We start from the raw sequence: 22,673 nt of genomic DNA, 5'->3' as shown, positions 1-22,673 counted from the left end.
TAACAAAAAATGTTTGTTTGATGCTGCAATGCACACCAAAACCTTGTTTAACTTTTGCCAGTTACAATTTACCAGTATATTCTTGAACTTTCAACACTAACTGAATATCTATCCACAAAATTTCTAGTGCTGATTTATTTTCAGAGTGAGGCTAAATGCAAATTGGAGGAACAGCATCTCATATTTAGCTTGGGTCCAGTGGTATGAATATTAATTTATCTCACTTCAGGTAGCCCCGGCATTCCCTCTCTCTATCCTACACATTCCCCCTATCACTTGCCTAACTTTGTCTCACCCTACTCCTCTTTCAGTTTTCTCCCCCTCACTACAATTAAAAGAAGGGTCCCGACCCAAAACGTCGCCTATCCATGTTCTCCAGAGATGCTGTCTGAGCCACTGAAGTACTCCAGCACTTTGTGTCTTTTTGTTGTAAACCTGTATCTGCAATTCTTTCTGTCTGCATTAATTAATACATTATCTGTTTCCCCCAAAAGAGTATAGAGTGGTCCAAGAAAAGAAATAATTCAATACTAATAGATATAATACATTGTTAAGAGGCTAATATATTGGTTGGTTTTAATTGCAGACAGCTGGAATGAAATGGGACAAAATTATGTGTAAGATGGAACTGCAGATGCTGGTTTAAACTGATGATAAACACAAAGCTGGAGTAACTCAGTGGGACTGGCAGCATCTCTGGAGAGAAGGAATGTGTGACGTTTCGGGTCGAGTCTGAAGGCGGGTCTCCACCCGAAACGTCACCCATTCCTTCTCTCCAGAGATACTGCCTGTCCCACTCTCCAGCTTTTTGTGTATATCTTCAGTTTAAACCAGCATCTGCAGTTCCTTCTTGCATCATTTTTTAAAAGGCTTGCTAAGTGATTAAAAAATAATGTTGATTGTAGCGGCACCAAACGTGGTGAATAAGGCCAGACGTCAGGCAGGTTCAAACAGTAGTTTTATTCAGGTGTTACATGTTAAGTTGGTCCGCTAACGTAATTGTCATTGCTGCTGTTGCTGAGCGAGGTTGTTCTCTCGGGCCCAGCTACCTGTTGACTCCCTTGGTCTCAAGGTGAGATAAGCTTAAGTAGCAGGACACTCTCCCTAGGCTGTGACAACACGTGCCAGCCCTCGTAGCTACTGACGAGGGTTTGACCATAAGTGGCCTGTGTATCAGCTGACGCCACAATTGATTTTAATTGCACCCTTAAATAATAACAGATTTCCAATAACTTACGTGAGTTTATTTTAATTTGTCATTCTTGTTTAAAATGTTTTTATTTAATGATCTTTAAGTCCCCATCATTGCTGGGATTTAAGCTTGAGTGTTTTGATGGTTAAGTGTTCCTAATTCTTGACTAAGTCACTAGATGGAGCACTCCAGGTTGTTTATACATTATTATTTAATACACTGTGCTGAAACTGAAGGTAATTTATGACATTAATCTTTCTATTAAGTATAGCAGTAAATCAAGTAATTATCTAAAAAAAATCTTTGATTTATTACAATTTTATCCAGATGAGGTTTACAATTACAAAAACATGGGATAGTTCGCCAGTCACTCACCAGGGAATCACCATGTCACTCAAACCAGATGATGAGGGAATACTAATGGAGGTAAATGCCCCTTTCTTCAATGATCCGCCATCCCCAGCTGGCCCAAGAGGAAAGCCTTACAATCAGCTGTGGAATTATGAAGGTACCGTGAACACCTGTTTTACTAAATTTTATATTGAAAAACACAAGTAAGCCTGTTTTATTGTTCAGGAAATACTAAAAAAAGAGTTTTAATGTTTATAATATTTTTTCCATTGCAATCTTTTAGCCCATTTTTAATTAAACAGACTAGTAGAACACTTTTCCCTCCACTGTCAGAGATAAATAACCAGCTCCAGAAATGAGCATTGGTCTTGAATGCACTGCCAACAAATCCTGTGATTCTGAGGAGAATTGCTGATGAGCTGCTGTGCTTGTAGCTGTATATTCCAGGTTTCCAAGCCTGTGCTCTACAGTGCACATGTTGGAATGTACTGGAGGTCATGATCAGTATTGCCACCAGTTATTGTGCTGGCTAGTGTGGGCACTGTCTGTGGCCTCTCTGCTTTTCACATTATACTGCAGTGCCACTCCATTAGTTAGTCATTTGTTTTCCTCTTTACTTTGATATCTCTTGTCATTTTCTGATTCTCTTAAACTACATGTGCTAGGATATTTTTTCTGAAAGCACATCTTAGGAAATTGAAAAACTCAGTCATGAACTTTGTGACATTTGATTATTATTAAAAGCTATAGCATAGTTAAATCATGGCTTGGAGAGTACAAATCTCTGAACATTCATCGTCATCCAGTTCGATTCATTGCATAGAACACTGTACCTGCAACGTAATGAAACATTTTCAGCGACTATATAAAGGCGTAACCAATCACAATTTGACACTGATCTATAAAATAAATGGGTGACTCAAGAGCTTGGTCAAAGAGCTAGGCTTCTTGAAATGCAATAAAAGAGAGGGTGCCTGTGTGAGTGGGTGCCTACCTAAGCTAGTCCCTGTTGCCTGATTTTGGATTATACCCTTCTCAACCCTTTCTATCCACGTACCTGTCCAAATTTCTTTTAAATGTTGTTATTGAACCTGTCTCTGCCATTTTCTCTGGCAGCACATTTCATATACCCGCTATCCTGCGTGAAAACCTGCTCCTCGGATCTCTTTGCCATCTCTCTTTAAACCTATTCTATCTAGCTTTAGACCTCCTCTACGCCTAGTAAAAAGACTGTGGTTATCTACCCTATCTCCCCCCATGATGATTTTATAAGCCTTTATAAGTTCACCTTTATAAGCCTTTATAAGCTCACCTTTATAAGTTCACCCCTTAGCCTCCTTTGCTCCAGGGAAAACAGTCCCAGATTATCCAAATGTCTTGTATGGCTGTAACATGACATACCAACTCCTGATCTCAGCACCAAATAATGAAAGTAAGCATTCCTATACCACCCTCTCTGCCTGTGTCACCACTTTCAGGGAGCTATGTATTTGAGCCATTGGGTCCCTCTGTTCAGTAACACACCCCAAGGGCCTGTGTGTGCCCTGGTTTAACTTCCCAAAGCATACCACTTTCAACTTGCTTGCATTAAACGCCATATGCCATTCCTTATATATTTTTCTGTTCTTTATTCTTTGCTTTTTCTAACTTGTTATGCTCCATGTGAGATGAAAGTTGGAAAATTATGACATTTTCTGGGAATGGAATGGAAAGGACAAACAAACCCCAATAGATCTTGAATAACCATTTTAGTTTAATGTATGTATATCAACACCAACAATATAAATTTAATTTCTATTCCATTTCTAATCACGCTTCACTTCTGATTCTGTTCAAGTTTTAATGTGTTTGGTTTGGGATGTCTCTATCAAGGCAATTTTAGCAGGGGGCACAAGGAACTGCAGATACTGGAAACTTGAGCAAAACACAAAGTGCTGGTATAACTATGCGGGTCAGGCAGCATCTGTAGAGGGAATGGATAGGCAACATTTCAGTTGAGACCTTCAGCAGCAACATCTTGTGAAACTGGCATTTCATGTATATTTTTCCCTGTGAGGTAAGTGAAGTTCCTGTTTTTAGTGCATTAATAACAAAAGTAGTTTTTTTCAGTAATGACTGCCATCCACCGTCAAGCACAAAGAGTAATTAATGAAACCCATGGATTCCATTTTCTTAAATTGAGATTTTTTTAAATGTCAAGTAAAAAAAAAATCCCTTTCTGTTTCTGTCTCTTTCACTATCTTTACCTAATCTTTCCCTTTATTTGGGTTTTTTGTCACTCTCTGTATCATTCAAGATTCAAGGTTCACATTTATTTATCATACACCAATTAAGGTACAGTGAAATGAGTTACCATGCAGCCATACAATCTCAGTTGTTATTGTAAGGCAAAAAAAAAAACTGAGCTGAAGGGGACAGATAATAGTAACCAGTGAACACAGTGAAATATCCTGACTATCATTTAAGTAATGACTGAGGAGACTGAAACCTTAGTTGCTGGATAATCTTCCTGCATATAAAGCTAGCCTGGCGTGTCAACATTTTATTCAGTCACATGAAACATTGCCAAGATATTTTGACAATTGCTTTCTGAATCTTAATGTTTTAATTTTTCCATGTTTAACAGTTGTGGAAGCATTTTTCTTGAATAGCTGCAAAGAACAATATCTTGAAGTGGAATTGTGTCCGTGAGCATCATTTTGTTTCTCTCCATATTTGAAAGTTGTAGATTGTTTAAGATCCTAATTTAACAAGCTACGCAGGCTAGAAATGTATCTGTGTTATACTGGAAAAAATGGCATTATTCAGGTGAAAAATATGTTAAAGACACATTAAGAAATGTTATAAATGTCCAGGTGCATTAATGCTAATCATTAACATATAGTGGTTTTGGTGCGAAATGTTCCAGTATCCTAGTGCTCTTCTACTTGTATCCAGCTCTGTAAAATGCCATCAACACCAGTACGATATGCATTGTTGTCTCCAGCAAGATTTTCACGCATTAAAGAACATAGAACTTAGAACGGGAGAGCACAGGAACAGGCACTACAGCTTATGATGTCAGTACCAACCATGATGCCAAATTTAAACTGCACATCTGCCTGCAAATGGGCTATATCCTTCCACTCCCTGCCTGTTCATGTGCCTATCTAAATGCCTCTTAAACATTGCTATTGTATCTGCTTATACCACCTTCCCTAGCAGTGCATTCAAGGCACCAACCATTCTCTGTGCAAAAAAAAGCTTGCCTCGTAAATCTTGTTAAATTTCCCCATCTCATTTGAAATCTTTAATTATTTTTTCCTCTCGTCCTAAAGCCTTGCCCTCCAGTTTTTGATATTTCCACCCTGGAGCTTCTTTCTACCTTTACTACTTTCCCTGGAACGACTTTCTACGTTTACTATGCTTCTAATAATTTTGTATACTTCTGTCATATCACCCCTCAGTTTCCTAGGCTCCATAAAAAAACATCCAAGTTTATCCAACCTCTACTTGTACTAATACTCTCTAATTCAGGCAACATCCTAGTGAACTTCATGTGCATCCTCTCCAAAGTCTCTGCATCCTTTCTGTAATGCAGTCACCACAACTGCACACAATCCTTCAAATGTGGTCTAACCAAGATTTTATTGTGGATTGTTTTTTTTTTGGGGTTGTTAGAGGCCGAGGGGACACCTGATGAAGATGATACTATAAGGAAAGGCATAGATAGGGTAGACAGTTAGAATCCTTTCCCCAGGGTGAAATGGTCATAGACTAGAGGGCATAGTTTTAGGGTTGAACAGGGAACGTTGAAAGTAGACTAGACTAAGTGGGACCCGTTGGGTCCCAGCATCACACGGGAGGGCTGGTCACCAACGCAATATTCCACCTCTCCACCAATTCCAATACTGCTCGCCAGTGGGTGGGGGGGGGGGGCTGTCTGTTGTGCTAGTATGGGTGTTGCGGGCTGAAGGTACTGGTTTCCAGAGGGCTAGTATAGACATTGTGGGCCGTATGGATGCTTGGGCAGGCACCCAACTGTTGCAACGATTTTAAAAGCCAAGCCAAGGCAAACAATTGGGCTGCAGCTACCGGACAACCAAAATTCATTTTGTGAACACAAACTTGTTAAAAAAAAGGCGAGGCAAACAATTGGGCTGCAGACTCCCGACAACCAAAATTCATTTTGTGAACACAAACTTGTTAAAAAAGGCGAGGCAAACAATTGGGTTGCAGACACCCGACAACCAAAATTCGTTTTGTGAACACAAACTTGTTAAAAAAGGCGAGGCAAACAATTGGGCTGCAGACACCCGACAACCAAAATTCATTTGTGAACACAAACTTGTTAAAAAAAGGCGAGGCAAACAATTGGGTTGCAGACACCCGACAACCAAAATTCATTTTGTGAACACAAACTTGTTAAAAAAGGCGAGGCAAACAATTGGGCTGCAGACACCCGACAACCAAAATTTATTTTGTGAACACAAACTTGTTAAAAAGGGCCGCAGCCACTTTACAGCCGCATCGAGGGGACTCACTGTGGAGTAGACGTGCTTTCAGTGTTATTCGCAGCTCAGGGAGCCGTGACCTTCTCACTTCCTGGTCTGGCAGAGACTGAGTGAGGCACGACACTTCCTGGTTTTATAGTCCCTCCCCCTGCCGCCAGCAGGGGCAGCAGAGAGAATGGGGAATTTTGTAAAAACATTCATATCTCTCATTTATCATTGACGGAAAAAATCCTCCGCACTCATACGGCGGAGGGGGGCTCTGAGCGAGGTGGCCAAAAATGACGGCCGTAGGTTGCGGCGTTCTCTCGGAAATCGCAGCACAGTCGGCTAAAAGCAGTCAAGATCAGAGATTTAGTAATATAGATGTGTTGGACAAATTTTTTTACACAGAGTGGTGAGTGTCTGGAAGATGCTGCCAGGGATAGTGTTGAAGTAGATAAGATAGTGGTGTTTAAGAGTCTTTTAGATAATCATGTAAACATGGAGGAAATAGAGGGAAATTGGTCACGTGCAGACAAAGTGATTAGTTTAATTTGGCATTATGCTTGGCACAGACATTGTGGGCCGAAGGGACTTTTCCTATGTTGCAATGTTCTATATTTTAAGTTTTATTATGCATAGATATTTGAAAATCCAGTACATATCTGGTGCATTAATAGACACGGTAGTGAAAAACTCTCTGCAAAAGAAACCTCAGAAAAATTAACTTAAATTGTGACCTAATCACCAGCTTGTTTACAATAGGTTTTTCAATCGTTCTGGGCATTCAATAGGTTTCAATCGAACGGCCAGAAATACCACAAAAAATTCTATATTTAATGGAGTTATTCCATATTCAGCAGATGGAAAATGGTCAAAACACAAGAGAAAGACATCTGGTAAAAGGGATGACACCCAACACCTTTTACTCGCAGGCTTCAGAGGGAGCCACCCTCTTCCCAACATTTCTTCCCGGAAAGATTACTACATATTTCTACAACTTATGATAGTCCTCAGTCGCATCTATGACCTCAATGTAGGAGACCAAAATCAGATCAGAAATGGTAGTGGGCTTACATCTGCTCCTTTTACTTGCTTTTATTTTCTTACTTAAATGCTCTCATTAATGAACTAAAATACATATATACTAATGACTAATGAATTTAAATTTCTGAACTCGCTTATTCCTTCCTTATTTCTTTTAACCGAGTTTATTGAGAAATTAAAATGTTTTTTTTTCTTCTTGTAAACCATTCAATGTCATGCAAACTTGTTTTTTGGTTAACTCCATTTCAGTCACATCTGTCTAACATTTGTTTTGATATTGTTAGACATGGACAGCATTTAGTACTATTACTTGCTGGTGAAGGAAAAGCATGGAAGGTAAGTGGAAGATAAAAATAGTATGGTGATGGTTGCTGACCATTTGAATCATTACGACACATCACAAATTAAACTATCTTGGTCCAAAATTATTATATTGGCCAAATTCCATATGGGTTTCGTGGCGTTCCAAAATAATTTTGATATAATTTTAGTGGAACAGTCAAAGACATGACATAAATGGTAATTGCCACAGATTCTTTGAAGTAAACTCCTACTTTAGTTGAGGTTTGAAGAATCTTTGTGAACTTTCTTTTTTTTTTAAATTTAATTTAATTTTATTAGAAGTAAGTACAATCATATGGCACCAAAGTGCCTAATATATATTTTCATAATACATTTTATGTACAGCTTCTTATTTTTTTTTGTTATAATAAAGAAGAATAAGAATAAGAAAAAGAAATTAGATATTAAAGAATAGAAAGACGTGAGATATATAGTGTGTGAAAAAGAAGAAAAAAGAAGAATGAAAATAGGAAAAAGAGAATAAGACATAAAGAAAAGAAGTAAGGAGATCATTGTTTATAATCTTGACCATCCCTCGTCCAGTCCTGAAACAGTTAGCTTTTACAATTGTGTTGCACCATATGATTCTAAAAAGACGACAAATGGAGACCAGCTCGTTATGAATTGGTCTGATTTATCTATTAGGAGGAATCGCATTTCCTCAAGATGTGCGGTGTCCAACATGCTTGCGATCCACATTTTAAGCGTTGGTATTGATGTATTTTTGCAAAATTTAAGTATTAATTTTTTTGCTATTATTAAACCATAATTAAAAAATAAATTTTGAGATGAGTTCAATTTATTTCCATCTTCCATTACTCCAAATATAATAATTTCAGTATTAGGTTCCATTCTTATCTTAAATAATTTTGTAAATATTTCAAAAATATCACTCCAAAATCTATAAAGTTTTATGCAGGAAACAAAAGAGTGTGTTATAGTGTGAACTTTCAATATTTAGATTTATTTTTAATGGATTTTGGTGCCCATTTGCAGTAATCATGGCATGGTGTTTGAAGTTCAAGGATGTCAGTCATCCTTGAGGCTGCAATTAGTATTAAATAATGAAGGAAGTTTGTTCAAAAATGTAATTCTATTATGTTGTTTCTTCAGCATTATGTTTTTTTTTTTAGTTGAAGTGAAATGCATTAATGACTATTTCTGGACCATTTTGCACCACAAGGAACATTTGATTAATCCACATTAGCCACTCTTGCGCACTTGACTTGATTTCCACATCAAGGGTGCAAGGGATGATGTAATTCTCCATGGAATATTCATTTTCAATCGCTGCAGGAGTTGAAACAATGGTTTCCTCACATTCTGCTCCACCAGCCTCCACGTTCACTGATTCTATACGCCATTTCTGACACCTGCAACAATATCCTACCATCGAGTGCATCTTACTTATCTCTATATGCAATAGAAAGGAAGGACATTAGCTTGGAGGATGTGGAATCGATATGGGTAGAGCTGCGAAACACTAAGGGGCAGAAAACGCTAGTGGGAGTTGTGTACAGGCCACCTAACAGTAGTATTGGAGTTGGGGATGGCGTCAAACAGGAAATTAGAAATGCGTGCAACAAAGGTAAAACAGTTATAATGGGTGACTTCAATCTACATATAGATTGGGTGAATCAAATTGGCAGGGGTGCTGAGGAAGAGGATTTCTTGGAATGTACGCGGGATAGTTTTCTAAACCAACATGTAGAGGAACCAACGAGAGAGCAGGCTATTCTAGACTGGGTATTGAGTAATGAGGAAGGGTTAGTTAGCAGTCTTGTTGTGCGTGGCCCCTTGGGCAAGAGTGACCATAATATGGTTGAGTTCTTCATTCGGATGGAGAGTGACATTGTTAATTCAGAAACAAGGGTCCTGAACTTAAAGAAAGGTGACTTTGAGGGTATGAGACGTGAATTGGCCAAGATAGACTGGCAATTGATTCTTAAAGGGTTGACGGTGGATATGCAATGGAAGGCATTTAAAAACTGCATGGATGAACTACAACAATTGTTCATCCCAGTTTGGCAAAAGAATAAATCAGGGAAGATAGTGCATCCGTGGATAACAAGGGAAATCAGGGATAGTATCAAAACAAAAGATGAAGCGTACAAATTAGCCAGAAAAAGCAGCCTACCAGAGGACTGGGAGAAATTCAGAGTCCAGCAGAGGAGGACAAAAGTTTTTATAGATATGTGAAGGGGAAAAGATTAGTTAAAACAAATGTAGGTCCCTTGCAGTCAGAAACAGGCAAATTGATCATGGGGAATAAGGACATGGCAGACTAATTGAATAACTACTTTGGTTCTGTCTTCACTAAGGAAGACATAAATAATCTGCCGGAAATAGCAAGGGACCGGGGGTTAAATGAGATGGAGGAACTGAGTGAAATCCAGGTTAGCCGGGAGGGGATGTTAGGTAAATTGAATGGATTAAAGGCCGATAAATCACCAGGGCCAGATAAATTGCATCCCAGAGTACTTAAGAAAGTAGCCGCAGAAATAGTGGATGCATTAGTGATAATTTTTCAAAATTCTTTAGATTCTGGAGTAGTTCCTGAGGACTGGAGGGTAGCTAATGTAACCCCACATTTTAAAAGGAGAGAGAGAGAAAACGGGGAATTACAGACCAGTTAGTCTAACATCGGTGGTGGGGAAAATTCTGGAGTCAGTTATTAAAGATGGGATAGCAGCACATTTGGAAAGCGGTGAATTCATTGGACAAAGTCAGCGTGGATTTATGAAAGGTAAATCATGTTTGACGAATCTTATAGAATTTTTCGAGGATGTAACTAGTACAGTGGATAAGGGCGAACCAGTGGATGTGTTATATCTGGACTTTCAGAAGGCTTTCGACAAGGTCCCACATAAGAGATTAGTATGCAAACTTATAGCACACGATATTGGGGGTTCTGTATTGATGTGGATAGAGAACTGGCTGGCAGACAGGAAGGAAAGAGTAGGAGTAAACGGTTCCTTTTCAGAATGGTAGGCAGTGACTAGTGGGGTACCGCAAGGCTCAGTGCTGGGACCCCAGCTATTTACAATATATATTAATGATTTGGATGAGGGAATTGAATGCAACATCTCCAAGTTTGCGGATGACACGAAGCTGGGGGGCAGTGTTAGCTGTGAGGAGGATGCTAGGAGGCTGCAAGGTGACTTGGATAAGTTGGGTTAGTGGGGAAAATGCATGGCAGATGCAGTATAATGTGGATAAATGTGAGGTTATCCACTTTGGTGGCAAAAACTGGAAAGTAGACTGTTATCTAAATGGCGGCCGATTAGGAAAAGGGGAGATGCAACGAGACCTGGGTGTCATGGTACACCAGTCATTGAAAGTAGGCATGCAGGTGCAGCAGGCAGTGAAGAAAGCAAATGGTATGTTAGCATTCATAGCAAAAGGATTTGAGTATAAGAGCAGGGAGGTTCTACTGCAGTTGTACAGGGTCTTGGTGAGACCACACCTGGAGTATTGCGTACAGTTTTGGTCACCTAATCTGAGGAAATACATTCTTGCCATAGAGGGAGTACAGAGAAGGTTCACCAGACTGATTCCTGGGATGGCAGGACTTTCATATGAAGAAAGACTGGATAGACTCGGCTTGTACACGCTAGAATTTAGAAGATTGAGGGGGGGATCTTATAGAAACTTACAAAATTCTTAAGGGGTTGGACAGGCTAGATGCAGGAAGATTATTCCCAATGTTGGGGAAGTCCAGAACTAGGGGTCACAGTTTCAGGATAAGAGGGAAGTCTTTTAGGACCGAGATGAGAAAATCATTTTTTACACAGAGAGTGGTGAATCTCTGGAATTCTCTGCCACAGAAGGTAGTTGAGGCCAGTTCATTGGCTATATTTAAGAGGGAGTTAGATGTGGCCCTTGTGGCTAAAGTGATCAGGGGGTATGGAGAGAAGGCAGGTACAGGATACTGAGTTGGATGATCAGCCATGATCATATTAAATGGCGGTGCAGGCTCGAAGGGCCGAATGGCCTACTCCTGCACCTATTTTCTATGTTTCTATATACAGTCTAAAGCGACAGCTTACTTTGTGTCACCCTATACCACTCCTCTGTCCCAGACTCCCCTTTCCACCATGTCTTTGCATTGTCAGTGCAGGAGATGGTGCAATGCCCTTTTGCTTGCTTTCTATTCGCTGTGTAAGGTCCAAAACAGTGCTTCCAGATAAAGCTGTGATTCACTTGTATATCATTCTGTTTAGTGTACTGTAGTTGTTACTCACAATGTGATCTCTGCAATTGAGATTCATACTGCAAATTGGGTGACCATCTTATGGATTACACCTGTATAGTGCACAAGCGCCACTACTTGTTTGACATAGCTAGCTATTTTAGTTACGGGCTCACTTCCATTTTGGGCTCTCTTCCTCAGTTTCCTGCTCTGTTTGAAAGAATGAATGAGAGCAGCACCCAGATTTCAGATGGATTTTATTTTATTGCTGTAGGGATGCAATACTGAGTTCAACAATTTCAGGCTACTCCTGATGTTCATCTTCTTTAGATCTATCTTTACTTTTTCATTACCTTCTCCTCTTACCTTGTACCTTTTCCCATTTATTCATTGTTCATTTATCTCCTGTTTTCCATTTTTTATCACGGACTGTTCATTTTTTATGTTTCCCTTTTTCTCTCTGTCCATGTCTTAACACATCCTCTGTCTCTTAATTATTTTCTAAGTTTAATTAAATCAGATTAGCATGAGACTGTTGCCTTCAGCACACAAGAAAATGTTGCAACTCACAAGTTCATGTATACCAGCATAACTAAACCAGTTCTGTAACTGATTACCAATCCCATCATTTGAAAGTGGGACTTTCAATATTTTTTTTATAGATAAACCCGAATAAGTAACTTTGCAACCTATTTGACATTGATATATATTTTTTTATGGTCATCTAATTGTACTGATAGTCTATTGTTAGATTATTGTATTATTTAAATATTTAATTTTCTCTTTTGCTTTGTTGAGTTTTGAAGATTAGATTCTTTAGAATGTATTTGTTTCAATGTTCTAAAATGAAGCAAAAATTCAAAAGCACAAAGCTGTTTTCTCTTCATATTAGAAAGAATTGGATTTAAAATATGACTCAACAATAGATGATCAACATTGGGAAGGCAAAGCACTTGTTCCTTGGAGATATTTCCCTGATGATGTTACCAAGTTCAATGCCTATGCAATTCATGGTTCTGGTGATAAAAGAGTTTACGAGGCTCTGTATCCCATACCTAAAGAACAGTTAAAGAAGGGACAGCTGCCTAACTTGTGAGTTTAAGCACGTGTTGTTTATTGCTTTCTGACCGAGCTATTTCAACATTTAATAACGCTGTAAATCATTACACTTGGGATGCACATTCACTTACCAGAGTTCACACATGCGACCTTTATAATGATCAAATGAATTATAAGGCACGGCAGTGTAACCTTTCCCTCTAATATGTTGAGATATGATATTGTTATTTAATAAATTATGTATAACCTAAAGTAGTGGATAATTGGACCCTGCTATGTATTGTAATAATGCTGATAAGTACACTTCATTAGGTCCACATAAAGTGCCATATTTTCATTGTTCACAATTAATGCTTTTCCTTTACATTTCCTCAGGCAAAATATTTTCATTGCCTCATGGAAAATGTACTTTGACTTTTACATCTGAAAATTTCCGGTATAGAATGTTTTTTTTTTCCTCTGTGTTATTTTCAATGCACAGAATCTCCATGCAAGGTTGTGTAACCTCTGTGTCTGAAGTCCATGAAAGATAATGTTGGCAGTACTGGTTCCCGGACAGATGTGATGACATGCAGTACCAAGTGATTACTGTATGTAACCATTATTCCACTCCTCCCTGATAGTTACTGATTTCATACCATTGGTCCAAGCTACTGATTGAATGCTTGTACTAATCCATAGGCCAGGGTGAAAATAAATACCCTGTTTTGCTTTCAACCTATTAACACATTATAAAGTAATGGTTGGGGTCGTTATGCAACTGTCATCTAAATTGGAATAAATGATTGGCATGGGAAACATTTTCACAAGCTTCTGGAAAATATCCTCAAGATTGTAATTAGGGTAGAATAAATGAACAAAAACACACAGATTTTGTTAGAAAAATGTTATTGAATATAATTAATTAAAAAGTTGCTGCTTCCTTATGATCAGTATTTAACAAGAACTACTTTGTAAAATAGCTTATTAAATCCCAGAATTCTGTCAACATTTTATTTGTTGTGTAACATAATGACACACATTTATATATTTTTGTATTTAATGTTATTCTAGTAATATAATAAAGCAATGAAATACCTTATAGAGTCATAGAGTCATTGAGTGATACAGTGTGGAAACAGAACCTTCAGCCCAACTTCCCCACACTGGCCAACATGTCCAAGCTACACTAATCCAACCTGCTTGTGCTTGGTCCATATCCCTCCAAACTTGTCTAATCCATGTACCTGTCTAATTGTTTCTTAAACGTTGGGATAGTCCCAGCCTCAACTACCTCCTCTGGCAGTTTGTTCCATACACCCACCAACCTTTGTGTGAAAATGTTACCCGTCGGATTCCTATGAAATCTTTTCCCCTTCACCTTGAACCTCTGTCCACTGGTTCTCGATTCTCCAACTCTGGGCAAGAGATTCTGTGCATGTTCCCAATCTATTCCCCTCGTGATTTTATACACCTCAATAAGATCACCCCCATCCTCCTGCGCTCCAAGGAACGGAGACCCAGCCTACTCAACCTCTCCCTATAGCTCAGACCCTCTAGTCCTGGCAACATCCTCGGAAATCTTCTCTGAATCCTTTCAAGTTTGACAATATCTTTCCTATAGCATGGGAACTGAACACAATACTCTAAATGCAGTCTCACCAATGCCTTATACAACTGCAACATGACCTTCCAACTTCTATACTCAATACTCTGACTGATGAAGGCCAATGTACCAAAGGCCTTTTTGACCACCTTATCTAGCTGCAACTTAATAATAATAATAACAATATCTTTTATTGTCATTGCACGTCAGTGCAACGAGATTTAGTATGCAGCTTCCAACCGATGTAAAAGAAGAGTAAAATAAATAAATAAGCTGTGTGACGTGGCCATCCGAGGGAGACAGTCCAGGGGGGGTGGGGGCACTCAGCAGGGCCGGTTCAGAGCCGCTATAGCTCTGGGAATAAAGCTGTTTCTGAGTCTGGAGGTTCGGGCGTAGGCCTTGTAACGTCTGCCGGAGGGAAATAGTTCGAACAGTCCGTTACAAGGGTGTGAGGAGTCTTTATGGATGCTGACGGCCTTCCTGAGGCACCGTGTGTGGTAGATGCCCTCCAAGGCTGGTAGCTGTGTCCCAATGATCCTCTGCGCTCTGTGTACGACGCGCTGAAGAGCTCTCCTCTCCGCCTCCGTGCAGCTGAGATACCACACAGAGATGCCATACGTTAGTATGCTCTCTGTGGTGCAGCGGTAGAACGTTGTCAGCAGCTGTTGGGGCAGACCAGTCTTTTTTAATGTCCTCAGGAAGAACAGTCGTTGCTGTGCCTTCTTGACCAGCGCAGCGGTGTTGGTGGACCATGTGAGGTCCTCAGAAATGTGAGTGCCCAGAAACTTAAAGCTGGACACTCTCTCCAAACTTTCCCCGTAAATGGAGATTGGGGCGTATTCTCCATTATGGGACCTCCTGAAGTCAATAATCAGCTCCTTGGTCTTGGAGGTGTTTAGTGACAAGTTGTTACGTGTGCACCAGTCCACCAGGTTCTGCACCTCCGCTCTGTATTTTGTTTCATCACCGTTGGTGATCAGCCCAATCACTGTTGTGTCGTTTGCAAACTTCACGATGGTGTTGGTGTCGAATGCAGGAACACAGTCGTGTGTGAAGAGGGAGTAGAGCATGGGGCTCAGTACACAGCCCTGTGGTGTGCTGGTGCTCAGGGTGAGAGTGGAGGACAGGTGCGGGCCCAGTCTCACTGCCTGCGGTCGTTCCGTCAGAAAATTCAGGATCCAATCGCATATCGGCGAGCTGAGGCCTAGCTGGTGGAGTTTGGTGGTGAGCTTGGTGGGGATGACCGTATTGAATGCAGAGCTATAGTCAATGAAGAGCATCCTCACGTACGTGCCCTGTCTGTCCAGGTGAGTCAGGACAGTGTGAAGAGCCAGAGAGATGGCATCCTCTGTTGATCTATTTGCCCTGTATGCAAATTGATGAGAGTCCAGTGAGGCAGGGATGCTGGATTTGATGTGGGAGAGGACCAGCCTTTCAAAACACTTCATTGGGATTGGAGTTAGGGCAACCGGGCGGTAGTCGTTCAGGTTGGTGACTTTGGACCTTTTCGGCACCGGCACTATGGTGGCTGTTTTCGGGCACTTGGGGACCGTTGCCAGAGATAGAGACAGATTGAAGATTCTCGTGAATACCTCCGCCAGCTGTACAGCACAGTCCTTTAGTACCCTTCCCTGGACTCCATCCGGGCCTGCAGCCTTGCGTGGATTGATCCTACGCAGAGCGCCCTGTACCTCCTGAGTGCTCAGTGTTAAGGCCTGTCCCTCCGCCATGGCCGGGGTTATTCCACTCCTGGTGGTGTTGCCAGTTTCAAAGCGGGCAAAGAAGGTGTTTAGTTCGTTGGCCAGTGTGATATCACCGTGGGGGCAGGCGGGGTTGCTCTTGTAGTCAGTGAACTTGACCTTCAAGGAACCATGCACCTGCACCCCTAGATCTCTCTGCTCTAAAACACTCCCCAGAGGCCTACCATTCACTGTGTAGGTCCAGTCCTTGTTAGATGTCACTAAATGTAACACCTCACATTTTTCTAACCATTCTTCCGCCTGCCTGGCCAATCGAACCAGATCCTGCTGCAATCTTTCATAACCATCTTCACTATCTGTGAAACCACTCACTTTTGTATCATCGACAAACTTGCTAATCTTGCTCTGTATGTTCTCATCCAAATCATTGATGTAGATGACAAACAGTAACGGGCCCAGCATCAAACCTTGAGGCACACCACTAGTCACAGGCCTCCAGTCCTAGAACCAACCTTCCACCATCACCCTCTGCTTCCTTCGATGAAGCCAATTTGCTATCCATTCAGCTATTTCTCCTTGGATCCCATGCGATCTAACCTTCCAGAGCAGCCTACCATGCGGAACCTTGTTGAATGCCTTACTAAAATTCATGTATACATCTACAGCTCAGCCCTCATCGACCTTTTTGGTCATGTCTTCAAAAAACTCAATCAGATTTGTGAGACACGACCTCCCACGTACAAAACCATGCTGACTCTCCCTAATCAACCCTTGCTCATCCAAATGCCTGCATATATTATCCCTCTGAATATAGGTATGTTGCAAAGCCTACCTGAAGCGTCGTTGAAAATCTGCCGTTGCAAGTGTGCGCGATTTTGGCGCCGTTTAGAGGGGGCGGGTTTAAAACGCGATTTTCTCTAGGCTGTTCAAATCGAAGATGTTCAGCCTAGTTAATTATTAACGAAAAATCGCTGGAAGACCCCGTCGCAAAAGCTATTATTAGTTTTAAAGGCCTCGTAAAATAGTTATAGTAGTTTAAAAATCAATCTCTAAACCCGCGACCGCCAGCAACCGCAGAGTCTCATAAAGCAAACAGCTGAAGTTAGGCTGTATATATTTACATTAAAAAGGGCTTCTAAAGAACCCTTTATACAAAGTTTAATATTGTGAGTAGCTCAATTTGGGCCCATTATATCGCGCAGTATTTTTCTGGGCATTTGGGGCACAAATCTACCGCAATGTGAACGTTCTAAACCAGCGCGTTCCACAGGGACCCACTAGAAAGCTGATTTAAATGGGCATTTATTTACAGCAATTGAACACTAAATTCCTTCCATTTGGCCTATAAATTAATGTAAATGAGATTTAAAAATCATGTTTTATTGTGAATTATTTGTGAATATTATTTGGACATTTAGGCTATTTAAAAATGTTAATCATTTATTAAGAAATGGATAGATGTTTAGATCTAGTAATTGAAGTCTGAAATTAGCTACAATTAGGTAACTAACTAATTATATGCTTTAATTTCAGGTCATCCAAGTAAGATTATTTTATATTTGTTTCAGAATGCTTCAATCTATGATAACTGAAAATTTCATTCAGTTTTCTTAATTTTTAAGAAAGTTATGGGCTTTTGACTGTTCAAGATCACAGCTTTTTTGTTATGTCCATAGAAAATCAATAGGGAACAAGATGCTCATTTCCGAGTATGAAAATGGCCATAACTTTTTAAATACTTGAGATATGAAAGTGAATTAGGTGTCAAATTAAACTTATTTTTATGCTTTATCTGATGGGATAAATTACAGACTTGATTTTTAAAATCTCAAAATTTTGTAACATTGCTACTGAATACTCTGTAGAAACTACCAAACTACAGATGTTAAGCTCACCCTATAGTTCCTAGCTTAACTTTGCAGTTTTAGTGGACACAAATTGATTTTGGAGCTAGTTTTAATTCAATGTTAGGATTTGCCCATTCTGATTGCACACAAAAAATGCTAAAATTAAATTTAAGAAGGTGTAAAATGGTCCACATCATATTCAAGAGATCTGATTAACTTGGGAATGGTCAAATTTAAAGTAATATTAGTGACAAGTTTGCTTGGATTTACTTTAATTCCTTAAATGAGCAAGTCTTTATTAAGCCAGCAATTATACCCGAGTTGCTATTGCTATGATGTTCTTTACTTGCGGGGAAACTAGGCCCATTTCTCATTTTGCTAATTCCTTGTTATTATAGAAAGTCCCATGTACCAAACACACTCGAGTATTAAATTCTGATGATATAATTTCTATAAAAGGGGCACCTACAAGTGGTATTTGAACACTTGTATGTTACAGAGCTCCGTGGGCAATCATTGTTAATTACAAAATCAGTATCACTAGCCCTACTTCGGGAGCGTGGCACTGACATATATCAAAGGGACATATTTCTATGCAGTACAATGATGGAGCAAAGCAGAATAGGTGAGATTTCTGACTATTATTCCATGCACTTTTATTTGTATCATTTTATGTAAAAGTGGACGCAAAATTACCCAACCTTATCTCTTATGGATATTTTCAAAGAGAAATAGCCCAGGTGTCCATTAGAATAAAACCTACTTTTCAAAGGGAGAAAGCCCAGATGCTCATTGGAACAAAATTTATCCCCATAATTCTGTCTTGCTTAATTTACAATTAGGACGCATAATTCAGGGCTGAGGAGCTTCAGCTCCTTTTAATTATTACTGTCCAAAAAACAAATTTTACTGAGTAAAAGATTCTGAGACTTTCTCAAAATGTTTGGACAATTGTTGTAACTTTGTTACATTTAATGGACATTTCCAATGAATATGTTTTCTTTCCTTATAAACTATTTTTTTTAAAATGTAATTTTTCCCATGTGCCGAGTTAAAAAAATTCCATGTTGGCATTTGTGGTTTACTGTGTCTTTAATATTATGATTGTGGTTTTCTGTCCTAGTCATCGCTTGGAATATTTTGAGGATTTCAGCTTGAACTTGATTATGGGAAACAAATGGAAACAGCCCAGATCTGATCTGTGGATGCCTGTCGATGGGACTAAGAAGTGGTTAGCCTGCTTTGTTTGGTGTTATTGTCTTCAGTGCTTGGTATACCTGTGTGCGGTCTTCTTAATTTGAGTTTTTTGTTATTTATAAATATTATTTATGAATTTATAAATACTGTTTATAAATGTTGATATTTTGGGCAAGGACTCTGTCTTACAACTTATTTGAATTTATATAAACTTCTTGTCCTTCAGTTTTACAGTTTGAAGATCAGCCATGATCACATTGAATGGCTGGCTCGAAGGGCCGAATGGCCTACTCCTGCACCTATTGTTTATTAAATGAATTTGTTGGGATCTCGTGAATTTGAAAGGGAAGTAGGTTAATACCTTGTTCTTAACTAGGTTAAAACATAACTCTTACACCACATTTTTAAATATATAGACTCCAAATCCTAGTACAGAAATGAAATGTGCACCAACATGCCAATTGGATTAAGTATCTTTGTGGAAACCTGTCAGTTTCATTTAACACAAAGCATAGAGGAGTATTGCTGATCAATATTCTGGAGAGGTAGTTGATGCTTGTGGCTCCATTACAAACAAGGGAAGTTATAGGTTTTTTTACCTCTAAGATATGAACTTTATCTCTGGCTGAAAGTGCTAAACAGCTATAATAAAATGAAAGTACATTCATTTCTGCTTCCCAAATTAACTTTGAAAACTGAGCAAACTATGCAGCTACTAACTCAACTTGTTACAACCGTCACTCAATTCCCTCCCCATTCTGTTACAAAGAAAAGTCTAACACTAAGCTCCAGGCAGTACCTGGTCCTCTTGGCAACATCTATCTCATAAGCTCTAGAAAAAGTGTTTAGGAGGGTGAACATCCAGAGAGTTCAGGAGAGCTTCCTCAACTTCTGGACATGATAGTAAACCTGGTCACATTCTCAAAACCGGTGCAGACTAACAGGCCAGAGATCTGCGGACATCTTCAACGTCTTATTACTGGGGTTTGAAGTTCCCTCCTGCTTTAAAAAGGCATCAATAATACCAGACCCCAAGCAGAGTAAGGTGCCATGCCTATTATGCAGAAAAATGCATAATGAAAATTATTAGGGTGGTTTTCACCAGAATCATGGTGCAGCTTTAATTGTGCATTTCCAAAGAGAAGCTACCTGCCAAATCGCTGCCCAAATAATCACCAAAAAACAAGGATAAGACTCGTGTCAACCATGGCATACCAGCACAAAATACTGCCGTGAAGGTAAGGAATGATGGAAGGGGTTTCTATAAAGACATGTGCAACAGGATCTGATTTCTCTGCAGGAGTATTTACCCACTATTAACTTCATACTGGCAATGATTTTTACTCCTTGACTTGAGAAGTGTGCGATACCCTTACTGTAAGCCATTCGCACAAATTGGGATTAGATGGCACTTCTCAGATCTTGATGCAATTTTAATTTAGATTGTGATGGAAATGGAGATTGTCAGAGATGTGTAATTGGCTTAATTTAGCTTTTCCTGTAATAGGGTACACCTCTAAGACTCTAATACACCTCTAAGACTCTACTGATTTGCATGTAAATTCTCTCAGGTATTCCTTATAAGAAAAATACTCCCTCCATATCATAGTTGTTTTCTTATATCAAAAAGATATGTGGCAGGTTATTTGGCTTCTGTACTTAGTGTATTCAGTGCTTAGTGTAGACGTGCTTTAAAATAAAAAGAATGGGATGTGCGTGTGAGAGAAAATAAGTTGCACGTCTATGGGGGAAATCAGGCTGGAAAATGGTACTGGTGCTGTACGGGGATCCAGCATGGACACAATGGATTGAATGGTCTCCTTCTTTGCCATTATAAGTAAGCATTCCGCTCCTAATCTACCCTCGACCTTTAGCTCGTGTCAAATGGAACTAAATGCAGGTTTAAATAATATAATCTTTTTTTTAATTGTGTCTTAAAGACTTGAATTTTGATCTTTTAACTCTCTTAAATTATACCCTTGTTTGCCTATTTTCGTGTTTGATTCAAAGTTACTTCCATTGCCTTGCAATATCTCTTTTTTATCACTTGTTTTCTCTCGCCTTTATCACAACTTTCCGCTTTTGTTTGTTCCATGCTTGCTTTTGTCCGGTCTGTCATGTACTCATTCAACTATCTCACTCTGCCAAGATCTTGCTATTCACGTAGAAGGACATCTATTTGATGTACTAATTTATTTCTCTCTCCTCAGATGCTGCCTAACCTGGTGGGTGTTTCCAGAACATTCTTGCTTTGTTCCTGATCTCAGAAAATATATTATTTTGATTTTACTATATATCTGTTTTCACTTACATTTGTAAATGTACTGTTCTGAATATAAATTAAGGAACATTGACACAGAAAGTATTGTACAGAAATTATTTGTTTCAGTTGCTAAAATTTAACAGCTTTTCATTGAAAAATATCAACAATATAAGAGCTAAAGAATACAGAGAAACATTCCAATGATAGCTTGTGTTATAAGAAGGATGACCAGCTAACATGTCTACTGCAAATTGGACTGAACAAGAAAGTAAAGATATGATGAAAAAATCAATTCCTAAAATCACAGAGGTTTAAAAATACTTAACAGACTATTATGCAAAAAATATACACATTACTGTAATAATTTCTTAATACCACATAATTAAACAAAACTAAATGTATCACATGAAACCAATAAATGGTGTGCCATCAAACGCTGAAATTGAAATTATTTGTTTGAAAATTTGTGAAATTATCAAATCATAAAGTTCATGATCATAAATGATAAGAGTAGAATTAGGCCATTCGACCCATCAAGTCTACCCCACCATTCAATCATGGCTGATCTATCTCTCCCTCCTAACCCCATTCTCCCGCCTTCTCCCCATAACCTCTGATTGTATCATCATATTTCAAGTTGTACCATCATATTCAATATGTTATAATCAGTATGCTTATAAAAACATATAGTGTAGTTAAATTAACCATATAACCATATAACAATTACAGCACGGAAACAGGCCATCTCGGCCCTACAAGTCCGTGCCAAACAACTTTTTTCCCTTAGTCCCACCTGCCTGCACTAGACAAATTGCAAGATGTGTCTAACTCCAAACTACTGTCCTATTCAGTTACAGATGATGAGGACATCTTTGCGAAGTTATCCATCGTATTTATTTGCATTATTGCACATTCAATTTTAGCAATAAAGTGTTGGCAGGTGCCATAAATTGAAGGAATTTTCCGAATGCCCAAGTTCTGGATACATATGTCGACATTGCAGAACTGTAAAGAAGAGGATGCTTATTTGTTCACTACCATGGTCGTCAGTTTGACTTGAGATTTCATTTCCACACAATAGCAAGAGTTCAGAGACAGCATGTTTCTGCTTGGGATAATTTAGGGGTGAATCTCTGCCGCACCTGGAAAGACTGCTTAGATCCTTGGATGGAGTCAAGGGGGGAGGCAAAGTGATAAGTGAAGCATTTCCTGCGGTTGCAAGGGAAAGTACCAGGAGAGAGGGTGGTTTGGGTGGGAAGGGATGAATTGACCAGGGAGTTACGGAGGGAGCGGTCTCTGCAGAAAGCCGAAAGGGGAGATGGGAAGATATGGCCAGTGGTGGGATCCCGTTGGAGGTGGCAAACATGTTGGAGGATTATCTGTTGTATGTGACGGCTGGTAGGGTGGAAGGTGAGATCGGATGATT

At 39.4% G+C, this 22,673-nt stretch overlaps 1 protein-coding gene across 2 annotated transcripts in view; it reads left to right on the top strand.

Moving 5' to 3' along the window:
- c1h4orf33 (chromosome 1 C4orf33 homolog) overlaps nucleotides 1–21,681 on the top strand; it is a 44,640-nt gene extending 22,959 nt beyond the window's left edge. The window contains exons 2-7 of one of the 2 annotated variants that reach the window (XM_033020842.1): nucleotides 1,520–1,700; nucleotides 4,170–4,230; nucleotides 7,347–7,398; nucleotides 12,489–12,688; nucleotides 18,911–19,018; nucleotides 21,195–21,681. In XM_033020842.1, coding sequence (XP_032876733.1) covers nucleotides 1,520–1,700; nucleotides 4,170–4,230; nucleotides 7,347–7,398; nucleotides 12,489–12,688; nucleotides 18,911–19,018; nucleotide 21,195 — 603 coding nt within the window. In that variant the 3' untranslated portion in view covers nucleotides 21,196–21,681. Of the gene's footprint in view, nucleotides 1–1,519; nucleotides 1,701–4,169; nucleotides 4,231–7,346; nucleotides 7,399–12,488; nucleotides 12,689–18,910; nucleotides 19,037–21,194 lie in introns of both variants that reach the window. The other variant, XM_033020835.1, reaches the window with a different exon arrangement.
- The last annotated feature ends 992 nt before the right edge of the window (nucleotides 21,682–22,673 follow it).

The sequence above is a fragment of the Amblyraja radiata genome, chromosome 1, assembly GCF_010909765.2.
Source record: "Amblyraja radiata isolate CabotCenter1 chromosome 1, sAmbRad1.1.pri, whole genome shotgun sequence".
Taxonomy (NCBI): Eukaryota; Metazoa; Chordata; class Chondrichthyes; order Rajiformes; family Rajidae; genus Amblyraja; species Amblyraja radiata.
Note: the sequence above shows the minus strand (reverse complement) of the source record. Positions and strands in the feature narration are given on the sequence as shown.